This window comes from Labrus bergylta, chromosome 5, assembly GCF_963930695.1.
Source record: "Labrus bergylta chromosome 5, fLabBer1.1, whole genome shotgun sequence".
In the NCBI taxonomy this organism is placed as follows: domain Eukaryota; kingdom Metazoa; phylum Chordata; class Actinopteri; order Labriformes; family Labridae; genus Labrus; species Labrus bergylta.
The window spans coordinates 2,438,851-2,453,632 of record NC_089199.1 but is presented as its reverse complement, the minus strand read 5'-3'; the positions used below and the strand labels follow the sequence as shown (position 1 = coordinate 2,453,632).

Genomic DNA, 14,782 nt, shown 5'->3' with positions numbered 1-14,782 from the left:
TGTATTATAGAATAGATACAGCTGCTCAGTGGCTTCTGAATCAAAAATGTTTTACTTGCACGTGCAAAAGTACCCGGATCTTTTACGTTACTGGGCCCATAGAGCATGCGGATTTGGAGGTGCAGTTGCGGTCCTGATGCATTTTCATTGTTTATACGCTAAAATACCAGGTTTTGACACCATGGATATGAGCCTCAGGGCAGGGAATTCCAAAGGATTGGTTCTATCATCTCAAACTCACGATCACCTCAAGTCTTAAAATGTGTCTGTGGGACAGACAGCACGTGTAGGGTGTTCAACCTTTCGTGAACGGGTGGGTGAATACGGGTGAATTCGTTCTGACAAATATTCTAGGGCCTGACCGTGAATGACTCTGAATGTCAGAGTGAGAATTTTTAACTTAATCCTATAAACCATAGGGAGCCAGTTCAGAGATTTAAGTATGGGAGTGATGTGAGAATAGAATCTGATCCTGTCAGTGGCAAAACAATCACATTTTAAGGGGAATACTTTGAAAGATGATGTTGCAGATGATCTAAAATATCAGTTAATTATTAAAGCAGCTGATTCCAAAGCGTTTTCCACTTTTTGGTTATTTAGAATTAAACTTGTAAAAAAACAAGGCGCATTCCGGTTTTGAAATAATCTGAATATCTTTTTAATCTTAATGACATTGAGCAGATAGCATTAAACAAATTATGTCTGCATATCATCCAAGTGTATCCAAGTATGATTTCTGTGGTTAATCTGTCACAGATACCATACCGGGTTGTTCCAATAGATGGCAGCAAAGTCAAATAGAAAAATCCGTTTGGTGAAACCGGTGAAACCTGTAAGAACTATGTAACTATTTTTACAGTCTATGGTAAGAACAGGCACAGCAAGAACAGGAATGAAGGAAGTAAGAGCCAATAACTTCAGGGAGACGCTGATCCATTTTTTTATTTAATAAAAAGGTTGGGGGGGGGGGGTAAAGAAAGAATTATGCCTTTTTCTGCATCTTAATTAAACACATAGTCTAGGCCAGCCTTTCCCAAACTTAAAACTGCCGCTACAAAATTACTCCGGGGCCCGTTATAAAATAAAAGTTTTGACTACAGCTATCACCCTCAGTTAGGGTAAATTATTGGACATGACAACATAATATTATGGCAAGATAGACACCAATGTTTACTGAACATTATGTCCATGAATAGTCATTACAGGCCTTACTAATCACTTAAAGGGTTGACTCATGCTTAATCATCATTATTGTGATATTTATTTTATTTTTATACTTTGTGGAGGGCTTTTCGCGGCCCACCTGCAGTACCCACAAGGCCCACCAGTGGGCCGCGGCCCACACTTTGGGAAGCACTGGTCTAGGCTAATCAAAGTCATTTGGGGGAAGTATTTCTGTATCACTTTGAAAGTCTGAGGGAAACCTCAGTTAACTTGTGCAAAATTCCTCTCATTCTTGTTAAAATTATTTTGTAGCTTTCATTTAGCAGATCACCCTATTGTGAATTACATAAACCTAAATTACTTAATCTAACACTCTGACGAGCACAATTAAAAAACCTTCTGTTATTTGTTTTAATCATCATCTTGTCGTTATTAATCATTATTAGGCTGTCATGTTTTCTTGGCTCCCAGAGATCAGCAACTTTACCTGCCTGGTGAACATCACCATAACACCCTCCATGATAGGTCTGAAATACTCAAATTACAAAGGGAACAAGCTTCTTAAAAGCAAGAAAATAATTACATTTAAAGAAATCGCAGTTTAGGCTTTAGTTTTTTGAGGCATTCAGTATTTTAGTATCTCGATTAGACAATTATACATGGTACTGGATCATACAGAAAATTTATATTGTAGTTTTCAACGGTTTAAAAGCGATAGCAATAATGAAAAGACCGAGCCAGCCAGGAGTCGAACCTAGAATCTTCTGATCCGTAGTCAGACGCGTTATCCATTGCGCCACTGGCCCTATAAAAATCTATTCACATGGTCCCTCCGTTTTGTCTTTTAGGCTACATTTCTTATTACTTGTTAAATACTCTCACAGTTTGTTACAAAAATCTAAGGCATATCCCTATCTAGGATTTATCAGCTATGACGGACCAAACGTTAATGAAAATCGATGAATATAGTCCAAAATCTATAAAGCCAGGAGTCAATAAACAATGTAACGTAATGAAGCAGGCTTGTGCCACTGGCCCTTCAGGCTTCTGGGATATTATTTCCTCGGTTTTGCCTCTCAGGATTTTTACTCCCTAGTGCCTGCCGAAAGACACAGTCTATGGTTAACACCTATGGTTAACACCCACCTAGTAAGACAATTTAGCAGAGTAGCTGAACTAATAATCCTATAGGCTATAAAAATAATATTTTTTTACACAACATCATTTGATTTAGGCAAATTGTAGTTTAGCAACAATTCCATTTTAGTGGTAGGCTATCATATCTAGGCCTAATTAAACATGGATTATCAATCATATTAACCAGGGCCAATTAGGCCTACCAAAGAAAGTGTACTCTATAGTGATGGAGAGACTTATGCTATTTAATGTGATAGCCTATCACTTCATGCCACTTAAATACGGTTAATTGACTTCATACAAACATTATATTAATTTGTCTAGAAAGTCTGCACATCTTCAACGAAGCTGTTGAATTGAGGCTAACTTGTTGGCACCATCACAGTAAATAAAGTTGGCATTCTCAGGGACTCTGGTCAAGTGGTAATGTGTCAAATCTTGGTATCAAAACGACCGCTGATTGGCCATCTTAGAATAATCAGGGTAATGTAGCCTATAGGCTATAATAAAAGCCATTTACAGTCTATGGCCTGCCCAAAGGCAACATTTGAAAATGAAAACGTCAAGGTTTGATTCCTAGTCCAGCATTGAGGTGTCTCTCTTCGGTGGTTCAGGCCAGCAGACCAAGATGCAGCCTATATGGTCATTCGAGCACTAATTCATCACAATGTGGGAGAGAGCCAGACATTATAGTATCTGGCCTTTCTAAAGGCATTACATAACATTTAATCTTTCATATTTTTGCACATTTACATTTAATCTTTCATATTTAAGACTAGTAATGCTAAGTTAAATCCTGGTTGTATATATTCCCATTCTTAGTTTTGATATTTTTAGTGCTTATTTACTTTGTATTTAATATCATATTGTGTTTAGATTTGCTAATATTGTGTTTTTTACTCATATTGTGTGTTGGACAACCTGCTGCTGTAACGCCACAATTTCCCAGTTTGGGATCAATAAACTAATTCTTTTCTATAAAGCTAGAATTCAAACTAATACAAAACGCTGTCACAGGCCATGTGTTCTTACACAATTCCACCAGAGGTCGCCACTGGTCTTTCTTAAATTAGCTACAACTTCAGTCTACTGACTTTGGACTCCAAGGCGGTTTTCAGGTGTAATAATTGCCTTTATAGGCTACTTCTCACACATTTGGAACTGGAGGTTTTTTGTAACTCAAAAGACTTTTTAGTTTACTTAAATTAACGCACACGCGCTATTTGGTCCTCTTAATCAGATTTCTAAGGTGAGAGGCACATTTTTGCAGAGGATGCTGGCGTGGATGGACTGATCCACAGATAGCAGGATTGTGTCTGGAGTAGGAAGGAAGGACCGCACAAGAACAGAAATGTACTGTCGGGGACTGACATTTTGAGATTTTACTGTGATAATAAGTTGTTTAAAGTAGGCTATGTGCAACTTGTGAGCGCCCTGCCTCTTTTTTTTTTTTTTTTTGCGTTCATCAGCTGCATCGTGCAAGTAAGTGCGCGCGTCTGATCCACACAGTCGTCTCCTCTCCTCTCCGGATTCATGTGGATTATTGTGGCGTTTGTTCTGGCAGCGGCCGGGCCTGATGGAAGCTGGGGATGTCAACTGCCCCACGACTGGAGACCTCAGACAGAAGCGTGCCGTGCCGAGCTGGCGGAGATCATTGTCTTTGCCAAGGTGTTGGCACTGCATGAGGAATCTTACAGTATGTACAGGCACAACGACTTGCCGCGGGAGCACGACAGCAACATGTTCTTCTCCGCCGAGATTGAGCTTCTGTGTGATCAGGCATGGGGCAGCATGCTGGAGGTCCCTGCCGGCTCCAGGTTTAATGTCACCGGGCTGGGATACTTCCACTGCTTCTCCTATAGTGTCACCAAAAACAACAACTACTACTTCTTTCTAAGGTGAGGAACCCAGATATGACCTCAAGATGATGACATATTGTGGCCGATGTGATCCACTTTCCTAATGTGTAGTGTAACTAAGAACAATCTTTGCTCTTTCCAGAGTCGTTTTTCACTGTAGCCTATATTTTTCTATAAAGGAGGTGATACAGCCTGAAAAAATACACAGCAATGTCACAGGGTCCTGGAAAAGCAGGCATCATTTGAGTCAATAATGGCTGGCTTTCAATAATGGGGCTCCACCATTAGTATCTCTGCACAAATACATTTGCTTCACCTCATCCTTTCACGTTGGAAATTCAACTTCGACCGCTTCAAATCCAAGTAGAACTTTATTTAATTAATTTTGGATTAAACCACAAGTTCAAGGACTGTGTTGTCAAGGATTTCAGTCTGCTTCCAAGTCTCACAATGAGACACTTTGAATCACATCATTGTTTGGCTCCTCTATTTGTCCCTCAGAGCTCAGGGCCCCTCTGGCACAGGGTACACTTTAAAAGGGGTTCAATCTCTAAACTGGAGGAGAAGACGTGTGTCTGGTGATTCAGTGGGCCAAACATTTTGAGAATAAACAACACAGAGTTTGTATGTAATATAACTAACTTCTAGAAAACGCTTTTGCAGTATTACATTGCAAGATTTTGCATCCATTCTAGCCTTTATTTAGTTATACGTTTAAAATTGGTTAAATTGGAGAGAGGAGCAGTGAAGTTGAATTGATATCATCATTCCAGTCCACCAGGATTCCCTATCTTATATCTTTATTAGTTATCTCTGTCTGTTTCTTCAATAAAACCAGCAGAATCTTCAGACCTGAACGAGGATCTGTCATGAAAAGAAGGTAATAGGCTACTCTAGGGTGACTCAAATGCTTGTTGGCCAGGGAAGAAACATGTGTAGTCAAAAAGCAGAGTGTTGGCACCATCCTGACCTATTCTCTTTCAAACAGAATCCCTCAATGGGAAACCCTATTGATTCTGAGTTTATAATATATTTAATGACCTGCCAAACCTTCTTCTCAGATTTCAAAAATCGTATGTGGCAGCTTAAATCCTAAATGTCTGTGTTGGACAGAAACAACACTGTTACTCAGGAAACGTTGATTGCATTCCAGCCAGTGTAATTACAGAGCCAGACATTTCCCAACAGCTTGAAGGTAAAACTACAAAAATATTTTACTCAGGAGAGTTATCTGCATGCCAATATCTGATAGGACCACCCTTTGTCCTGCTGAAACAAACCAGTTTGCTGCTTGATGAAGAACATGTGCTGACAGGTCTTACTGATGTATCCTTGATGATGTGTGTGTTGTGTTTTTTTTTCAAACTGATGAAGGTTTTGATGTTCAGGTTATTAAAAAACATCCTTAAAACATTTGTTTGGCTGTTCCACACAAGGGTCTGCAGCAGCGTTCTTTAGAGCATATGTAACACTTCATATTCACAGAATCACTCACATTGTGTATTGCTGATGAAGCCTTTTAAGTTGATTCCATTCATTTTAATCCCCTTTGTGGTTTTGAAACTATCTGGTCATTATACCTGGAATCAGGCGAGTGAACACCACGGGGAACGTCCTGGAGCGATGGTCACAACAGAGCGCTGTTTAAATGCAGACCTGATGACAATTAAGAGCCTGTGATTACTCCAGTAAACCAAAGCAGTAATCTTTCCAGTGTTTACCAGGAACATACTGGTGAGGGAAGCCCTCCTCCCCTGAAATAGCGACCCACATTTCCCTCTGCAGAGGACTTTTGCCCACAAAGGATGTGGACCATTATGGCAAACCAAACATAGCTCAGATGGGTTATTAAATTACAAAAGACCAACAATGGCAATGCTTGCAGTTTTCCTTTTGAACCAAGTTATCTGGATAAAGTGAATTATTTCATTAACCTCAAACAACAAAACTTATTTTCTATTGACACAATTATAAAATAACTTAAAATGAGTATGTGGTTGATTAGACTTTTCAGGAACTCACTTCAGCCCTGTAATGATTTTAAAGAGTAATTATCACTGAATAGTTATTTATGTAAGATATGTTAATTAATAAAATATACTCCTGGGATAACTTTGTATAGTTGTCCAGTTACCATTCATGCTTTCTGGTATGGTTCTTCTGATCTCTGTTAGACATTAGAAGTTAAAAAGAGGAACCAATCTCACGTCTTCTTGTGATGAAGACTGTGCAAATATCAAAGTGGTGTGGAATCTTTACATCCATGAGCCAGCTATTTGCCTAAACATGTCCCGCTCTATGGCTAGCACCCTCCATCTCAAACCTAAAACAGATCAGTGTAGAGTTTCAAAGGACCACTATTGTGACCCCTGTGAAACACCAAGTCCCAGGCACACATGTGCAAGCCAAAGCTAGAAAGTTCTCATCGCAGTCTCCAATGGCATGGAGCAAAAGAAAATCCAACAGAGGATCTCTCTCAGGAGCTTTAAATGAGACAGACCAAGGGCTGAGCTTTATGTTGGCTGTAAAACGTCACCCTATTTCTCACTGCTTCTAGATTCTGTCCAAAAAACAAATACAAAATCTTAAAGGCGATGAGTTATGTTTAGTTTAGTTTCCATCATTGAAGAGTCCAGTTCCTCTGAATCAACAATCCTGTCTGACCTCACGGTCACTGTGTTTTTACATGACCTTAGACCTAGCGCTTTTTTCACGCACACACACACACACACACACACACACACACACACACACACACACACACACACACACACACACACACACACACACACACACACACACACACACACACACACACACACACACACACACACACACACACACACACACACACACACACACAGTCTCTGATAGGGACAACTAAACTTTTGATGTCCCTCGAGGGGTGTAAGATGGAATCCAGATGTATGGAAACACGCTGCTTCAAGACTTCCTCCCTCACACACTTTAAATCGTAGGAGAAGATATGAAACATGCACAGTAAATCCCATTGGCTTGTCCAATCCACAATGCTCAAGTTTGCATAAAAATAGGGCAAGGATTTGTAAACAGTTCTAAAAGAAACACTTCTTTGTTATTAAACAAAAAGGGTCTAACTTTTGTCAGCTTCATAGGATAGGAAGGTGAAACCATTTGCTTTATCCCACACAGGATGGATGAGAACTACAATATTGTTCCTCATGGCGTTAACTTCCAGGACCCAATCTTCCCCGACACAGCAGACATACATCACATGTTTGCCAGCCTTTTCCAGTTTTCCAACTGTACTCCTGGTACTCAGGTCCACAGCTACACGCCGGAGTGGGAGGCTCAAGAGGACAGCAGGGTATGTAGCCCAAATCTACCACAATAAAATGATTCCTTTTAAACATTACACGTCTCTTTAGATGGTTCTTTGTCAGACATTTAGATTCAGTCTTAATATGTTCTTGATGGCCGTAGAAAGATTTGTAAAAAATAAAAAAAGTGTGGAGTGATCCTTAATAAACCCAAGTATTGTTGTGCACAAATGTTACATCCTGTTGTTTTCAAAGGAAGACTTAAAAGTAGCTGGCAAGTTAAATACATACTTCATTCATTTGAAACCAAAAACACGTTTTCTGAGGTTTTGGAAAGACAAAGAACTCCATTTAAAAAGGAAAAATCTACTTTAAAAACACGGCGTGGCAAAACATTTGTTGTTTCAAAGGCATTTCCTGCACACAAAGCTGAGCGCTTTATTGCAGAAGTATGTGTGACGTAAAGTAGACACACATCCAATGCAACGACAAAGGTCTTAAATAGTGCACAACATAATGGAGTTCATGACAGAAGAAACAGTAAGACATGTGGACCAGCTTCAAGATGTGATAAATGTTGAATTAAAGAGACCCCTTCTGTCAACTTTCTTATTCTTAAAATGAATTTATGGAAATGTAGTATTACAATGAAATAAAACCAGTGGATACACCATTAAAGTGAAAAACAGTCCTTGACGCTGTAAGCTTCTTGTATCACATCTGGGAGCCTTTGTGTCAGTAGATAAATGGTTTGCAGCCACTTTCCTTTTTTTCCCCCTCCTCAGTGAATCTAAACCTTTAGCGTAATCCCTCTGATTTGATCACTCTTCTTCAGTCTGTTTCTAATCATTTGCTGACTACTTATAAAAGCAAAAATCTGCTTTGGGTTAAGAGAATGAAAAGATGTTTTTTATTTCCACTAACAGCATGTGTTTGGGTCAGCATCTGTGATTATAATTACTCAGTGACATTAAGGTATCAGTTATGTTTCTTACATCACTCTTCTGATTGGATTTCCTCCTAGCCAAATAGAAACCACTTTCTTCTTGCTGACTTGCACAACCATTGTTTTGAGAACTGACCGAGAGTCCCGTCAGAACTGATAAGATTTTATAATTCAATGTCAACCAAAGACAAGCAAAATGCATTTAGTCATCATGAAAATAACACCAAATATTATCAGCAATGAAAACATTAGCAAGGGGGATTTTCCCACAGTATTATGGTCCAATAATACTATTTACTCTGAAGGGGTTCAATGATCACTTTCCTGACTTGATTACCCATACAAAAGCAAAACGAGGCTCACATCATTTTTGAAGCTTTTCTAATAACCTTTGTCCAAAGAAAATGTTGCTTCGACTCCTTTCCCACATCATCCCCTGCTCTGCCTCCCTGGTTGTTGTATTGCATCGACTATCCAATCTAAAAGAAGGCATGAAAGTTGCTAATTCTTTTCCTGAATCTTCTCACGCGAGGTCGTGGTCTAATGAAGTGAACAGGACGACATCATCTGCATACAAGGATACAGCAATTTTAAAGGTCCCCAACTGTCATTCAGACATCTGTCACCCACACCTTCATATGGAGGTTTGACTGATACCACCAATTAGTAGTAGACCCAAGATAGACCGGCAGCACCCTGGAGAGATTGTGTAACAATAGATTACGTATAACATCTGGCCAATGATTTTTCCCCTGTTCTCCTCCTGTTTTAATGTTGATGTCATATTCGTAAAAGCACTACAGCTTATCCTTTATACGACATGTCTTTCACTCAGAGGAAGGTTTATACTTTATGTCTCTGTCTTGGCTCCAGACTTTTTCTGAGGGTAGTTACCAAAGTATTTGTCAAAGCTCTAGCTTATAGGAGGCATGTGTTTGAGTGCAAGTCCTATTCTGAATGCACAGAACAGTGATGTGCCATTCCAACCCCCCATTGCTTTACATAACTTGATCATTCTGCTCCTGAACCCCGTCCTTTGCATTATAAAGTTTCATTCCTCTTTCAAATCCCTCATGGGACATAAGTTATAGCACATGGGAAAAATCCACAGCTAATATTTCACAGGATAATGTACTAAACAGTACTGTGGGCTCGTTGCCAGCCACACATTTCTTACATTTCCTCGAAACTCTCAGCGGTTGTTATCTGATGGAGGGGTATATCCATCAGTGTTACACACTGACCCATGTGGAAGCGTTAGGATCTGTGAAGGAAATCCACACTCAGGCAGACAGGCAGACATGCAGTCAGAGGCAGCCGGAGCAATACTTTTCACCCAGAAAAGGTCCAAGGCCTTTGGATAGTCTGTCAAGGGTTTTGCAGGAATGTTGGGTTTCATCTCGCAGTAGTATCTCACATAAAGCATGTTGTGTAACCTCTTTCAGATTTGTCCTCGTCCCTACCTGCAGCTACAGCCTGTTGTCTTTGGCTTTATATAAATTGGCTGGTACATAAATCAAACAGCATACAATGACTCTTGAAGTCTTCAAAAAAAATAAAAAAATCCACAAACTGTTCCACAGTAAGAAAGTTATTATCTCAAAATGACTTAATGATCGATTTCTTTCCATTTTCCCAAACCCCTTATTTTTCTTTTTAGGCTTAAAGGCAGCCCAAAACCTTCCTCTTCAATTCAAACACAAACAGTGAAATTTTGCCGAAAGACTTACGAGCTGTTGGCATTGCTTGTCAGCCCTAAAGAGCATGCCAGAAGTTTTCATTCATTTGACTTATCCAAAGGAAATTCAGTATCAAAAACAGCAGATGTGTCAGGGGGCTATATCGTATTCGTAAAAAAAAAAAACGCAAGTTCTCAAAATTAGTCAGTTATGGCTAGAAATCAAACAGGATTCACCCCAGAAGTTGTGGCAGATGAAAAACTGTTGGATAGCTTCATGAGAATAAAGTGTAAATGGTGTTCGAGGTAACCAGAAAGTAATTGATCAGTAACTTCTCGAAATCTCAGTGTGTAAAGGGGTCACAATCAACCACATTTTCCTGAAGTGCATTTGATCCTCCGTGTGTTACCTGTTATTCAAAATGTATGTGTTGCAATAAATGGAATAAACAAGCATAATTTCCTCTTCTTTATCACAGCTGTTGTGCTCTGCAGTGCAGAAGGCTCTGTTTGAGGAAGAGGAGAGGGTTACGACACTCTCCCAGCAGGTGCGTTCCTTGGAGAAAGCCAATGATCATCTTAGGGAAAAAGTGAAGACAATGAAACGTCTGCTACGCCAGGCCCAACGAGAAACAACCAAAGAGCAAAACACCATCGGCCTCAAACAGCTCTTCGAGTCAAAGATGCCCCAAACTCACCAAGATCAGGACACTACACAGGACCAAAAGAAGCCGCCACTTAAAAAAGTCCTCTCCAGAAATCTAAAAAACTAGAGCTTTTGAATTTTGTTGTATATAAACCAAATTAAGCTTCACATGAGGCGTCGACATCGGACAACTGAAACAAGTGTATATGAGAATGGGAGAAGAGACAGATGACAGCAGCAATGATTCAGAATCAGAATAATCGAGGAGTTTTAGTGTATTTATTTCATAGATCAAATGTTCTTATCCTGAAATAGAAAAACAACTGAAAAAAGAACAAACCCTAAAATATTAAAACAATAACATGAGCAGGCCAAAAAAAAACAGGAAATGTTGCACTAAATCATGACCAGTAGGGACATAATATCTGTGTCTCTGCAGAGCATACAGTATGCAGTCAGTAAACTCTTGTCATATATCAGCAGAATACACAGGTACTTAAGGGATGGAGTAAAGGGGGGATTGGACACTAAGTGATAGCAGATGTTTCTTATTATTTCCCTTTGAAGGTAAAAAAAACTATCCAGGTGTATTAAACTCCCTTCAGGCATTCCTGAGTTATTGCGTCACAAGAATGTGACAGCCAGAAAATAGGTTTTCTGGGACATGATGATGTGGAAGTGAGGTGGACTAATTGGTCACTTCATCATGTATACTTAACAAGATGAATGAGATATTGTCATTATAGGAAAATAAATGTGTGAGTTATGTAGGATACATAAACATATTTTACAAGGATACATCGACCTTGAACTTTGACTTGTGGCCGCGAAAATTCTCATCAGTTTATTAATTGTGTCCCAGTTTGACCAAACATTTGAAGACACTCTTTTTGAGCGTTACTGAAAAATACAAGACTGGTGTGAAAAGAATAATGTACAGGTGACTCTGAAAATGTAGTTTTTGGACATGTCTGTTGGAACGTAGGCTTAAAAAACTTTACCCTTTAACAGACTTGACAAAAGACTGTTGTTTTCTAGTTACTGGTTAAATTGACCTGTGCCATTGAGACAGTAAACTACAAAGAGACCATTCATGCCTATTTACATTTTTAGCCCCATAGCCCAAAGCACTGTGTGTGTGTGTGTGTGTGTGTGTGTGTGTGTGTGTGTGTTGAACTGCCTCCAGTGTAAAAAGGATTTAAATCAGGGGTGCCCAACCTTTTTTGAACCAAGATCTACTTTTAAAGTTGCCAGTCTGCCGAGATCTACCAGTCCACATAGTGAGCCATAGCCTTTACCAACAGCCTACAAACGCATTTAATACTCAAACAACAAACAGAAAATAATATCAGATATAATAAATGAGAGTTCTGTAAAAAATAATGCAATATTGACATACTTTTTTTAAAACTCTTATTTTAGGGTAGGCTACATTTTAATATTACGTTTGTATTTATATCACATATGTTTTCCCCTTAATTTAGTTTACAACAAACAACTTTAATCTGTGTGGAGATGTTCACAGACTACAGCAGGCTGCTGTGAGATGATGTTGCTTTTGTTAAATTAGCTGCAGACACGGTGAGAGTGAACGGAGTAAAGTCCAACCGACTGTTTGACCGGGTCACGTGTGTTCCCACCTCGGTCCGTACGGATCACGGATCAACTGTGTGCTGTAGCACTAAAAGTAAAAAGTAAAAAGGTTCGCGTGGTGGCTGGCGCTCCAGTGCAAGTGTGTGTGTGTGTGTGTGTGTGTGTGTGTGTGTGTGTGTGTGTGTGTGTGTGTGTGTGTGTGTGTGTGTGTGTGTGTGTGTGTGCGTGTGTGTGCGTCTGCGCGTTTGCGCTGTTTGTTGGTGTGTCTCGTCCCCCGCGATGCTCACAGTCATGACAGCAGAGAGGAGCAGAGAAAAGTAGCTGCAGCTTCATCAAATGCGCTTAATACTCGTAGCATAGTTTCTATATATGACTTTTTGGTAAAACATTTACCCCCCCGGTTTTACCTGCACGTCCTTGCGCATGCCTGCACTCTCTCTTGCGCGCGCTCTCTCTCTCTCTCGCTCGCTCTCTCATGCACGCAGCAATTTCATGAATAAATGAAAAATTAAATACACACAGGTCGGAAGTATACTTGGGCTCCCAACACAGGTATCGTGTGTGGGAAACACTGCAATGAGATGAAATTGAAATCACTTTTCTATTTTACAATTGTATTTTATATTGACTAAACATCTCGCGATCGACTGAGAATCAGTCAGCGATCTACCTGTTGATCGCGATCGACTGTTTGGGAACCCCTGATTTAAATGTTTCCCAGGAGATCCTCCTCTAAAGCTCTTTGTTGATTGATGGTGAGTATTCTCTCTGAATAACTGTTACTGCTAAATGTCTCAGCTCCAGACTTTTACCTTGGCTGTTTATTTGTTTAAATTCAGTGGCAGCACAAACATTCTCCAAACACTAAACACTACTATTGAAAATATGTGGAAGATGTAAAAGCACTAAAAAATTGAATTTCTCATGTTTTCTTTCTGTGCTGGACACACTATGCATTATATGAATATGATTAACATTTCTTTCTTCAGAAATGCTGTTATGAAAATGCTCCAAATCATCTGTCGGAGGTCCACTTAAGGACAAGTTAATGTGAAAGTGTCAATCATGTGTTTATGAAATAGAGCAGCTATTAATTGAAAGAGTGTTATTAAGTAGTGGTGAGAATTGAAATATTGTCTGAGGAAATACAAAAGGCTCAAACCGTGTGTGAGTGTTTAGTTACAGAGGGGCAGATGTGCCAAAGTTCAAATGCTGCAAGGTTGTTTGCTACGTCATATCAAATTTTCTACTTTTAAGTCCATCTATTTAAAGGCTTAATATGCGATTTTTCACACTTAACTGTAATATAAATCAAGTATATCCTCTGAAAATAACTCTGTGAGTCATGACTGTCTACAATGGGTGTAACACCCGAGTCCCACTGTCTGTGATGTTTTCAGAGTTTTCAGAGTCCTATCTTCACTTTGTTTACATCGCCCGGACAGCCGGCTGACTCCTCCCCTCATGTATAAAAGTTGTTTAATTGAGGGACTAGAGAAAAGAAGAATAACATACTGTACTCACTGCTTAACTGTGTTTCTAGATCACGCTCATTTCAGGTAAATTTACATGCAGTGTGAAGATACCAGCATAATAAAGATCGCTAGCATTAGCATGCTAACACAACAATGCACCACGAGTTGTTTTGGTTTCATGCTGGTGCTCAAGGGCGACATCTGCTGGATCAAAAAATCGCATATAAAGCCTTTAATGAACGTATATTGTCTCACAAATGTCATTTTTTTCTGCTTAATGCAAGGGTTATTATTCAAAATGTACTGAATGAAAGCAAAAGATTTGTATTTAAAAAAGGTGCTGAGCACCCAGTTAGGATTCATTTCAACCCTTGTAACAACGTACAGTTCACTTTAGTTACTTTTTTTTTGCATATCTCATTATCTCCCTTTTTTCTTTTATCATCTGTTTTGCTTTTCCAGTAGCATAATCCATTTTATAACATTTTATGTAGTTCTTTTTTTTTTTTAAATAAATGAACTTTACAAAACTTCCCATGTCAATGTTTTGGTCTAATTTGTCTTTATAACAAGCCTATGTACTTTTTTTTGGTAGAATTAAAAAGGGACAGAGGAAAGAATCATCAGCCAGAAATAATTCTGGAGGAAGCTTTCAACAAACAACTATAAAATAACATTTTGATTCAAAGATTATTTTGTTTAACTGCTTGCATCTTCTGCCTTACTTGCAGAATAGAGCTGTATGTATCACTTTAAATTAGCCTCCCAGTTTAGCATCAGCCAAAAGCAGAGAAAAGTGACAACTGAGACAGCAGTGAAGCAGAGAGGTAATGAAGTCAAGAGAAAGTTTCAAACCTTATGTTATGTTTCCTGCTTTCCATGTATCCGAGTCAGAGAAGTGATGAATGTCTTTTGGCATGCACAACATGTTCAGTGTGATCCAATGCTAATAAATCAAAGATGTTCAAAGATCCGGTGCAAATTC

General features: G+C 39.2%; 1 protein-coding gene and 1 non-coding gene across 2 annotated transcripts; one reads left to right on the top strand and one right to left on the bottom strand.

Moving 5' to 3' along the window:
• Nucleotides 1-1,897: 1,897 nt before the first annotated feature.
• Nucleotides 1,898-1,970, bottom strand: trnar-acg (transfer RNA arginine (anticodon ACG)). Its single transcript has one exon. It is a non-coding gene; the product is annotated as a tRNA-Arg (tRNA).
• A 1,454-nt stretch (nt 1,971-3,424) lies between these two features.
• Nucleotides 3,425-14,331, top strand: ccdc3b (coiled-coil domain containing 3b). Its single transcript, XM_020634352.3, has 3 exons — nt 3,425-4,199; nt 7,332-7,506; nt 10,563-14,331. Exons 1-3 carry the CDS (start codon nt 3,835-3,837, stop codon nt 10,854-10,856), a joined length of 834 nt encoding a protein of 277 aa, XP_020490008.1. The 5' UTR covers nt 3,425-3,834; the 3' UTR covers nt 10,857-14,331.
• The last annotated feature ends 451 nt before the right edge of the window (nt 14,332-14,782 follow it).

Bases quoted from the DNA above. Each gene is read 5' to 3' on its own strand.
- ccdc3b (XM_020634352.3), top strand. From the start codon at position 3,835: ATGTGGATTATTGTGGCGTTTGTTCTGGCAGCGGCCGGGCCTGATGGA. The intron at 4,200-7,331 runs GTGAGGAACCCA...TATCCCACACAG, and splicing joins AACTACTACTTCTTTCTAAG to GATGGATGAGAACTACAATA. The intron at 7,507-10,562 runs GTATGTAGCCCA...TCTTTATCACAG, and splicing joins AGGCTCAAGAGGACAGCAGG to CTGTTGTGCTCTGCAGTGCA.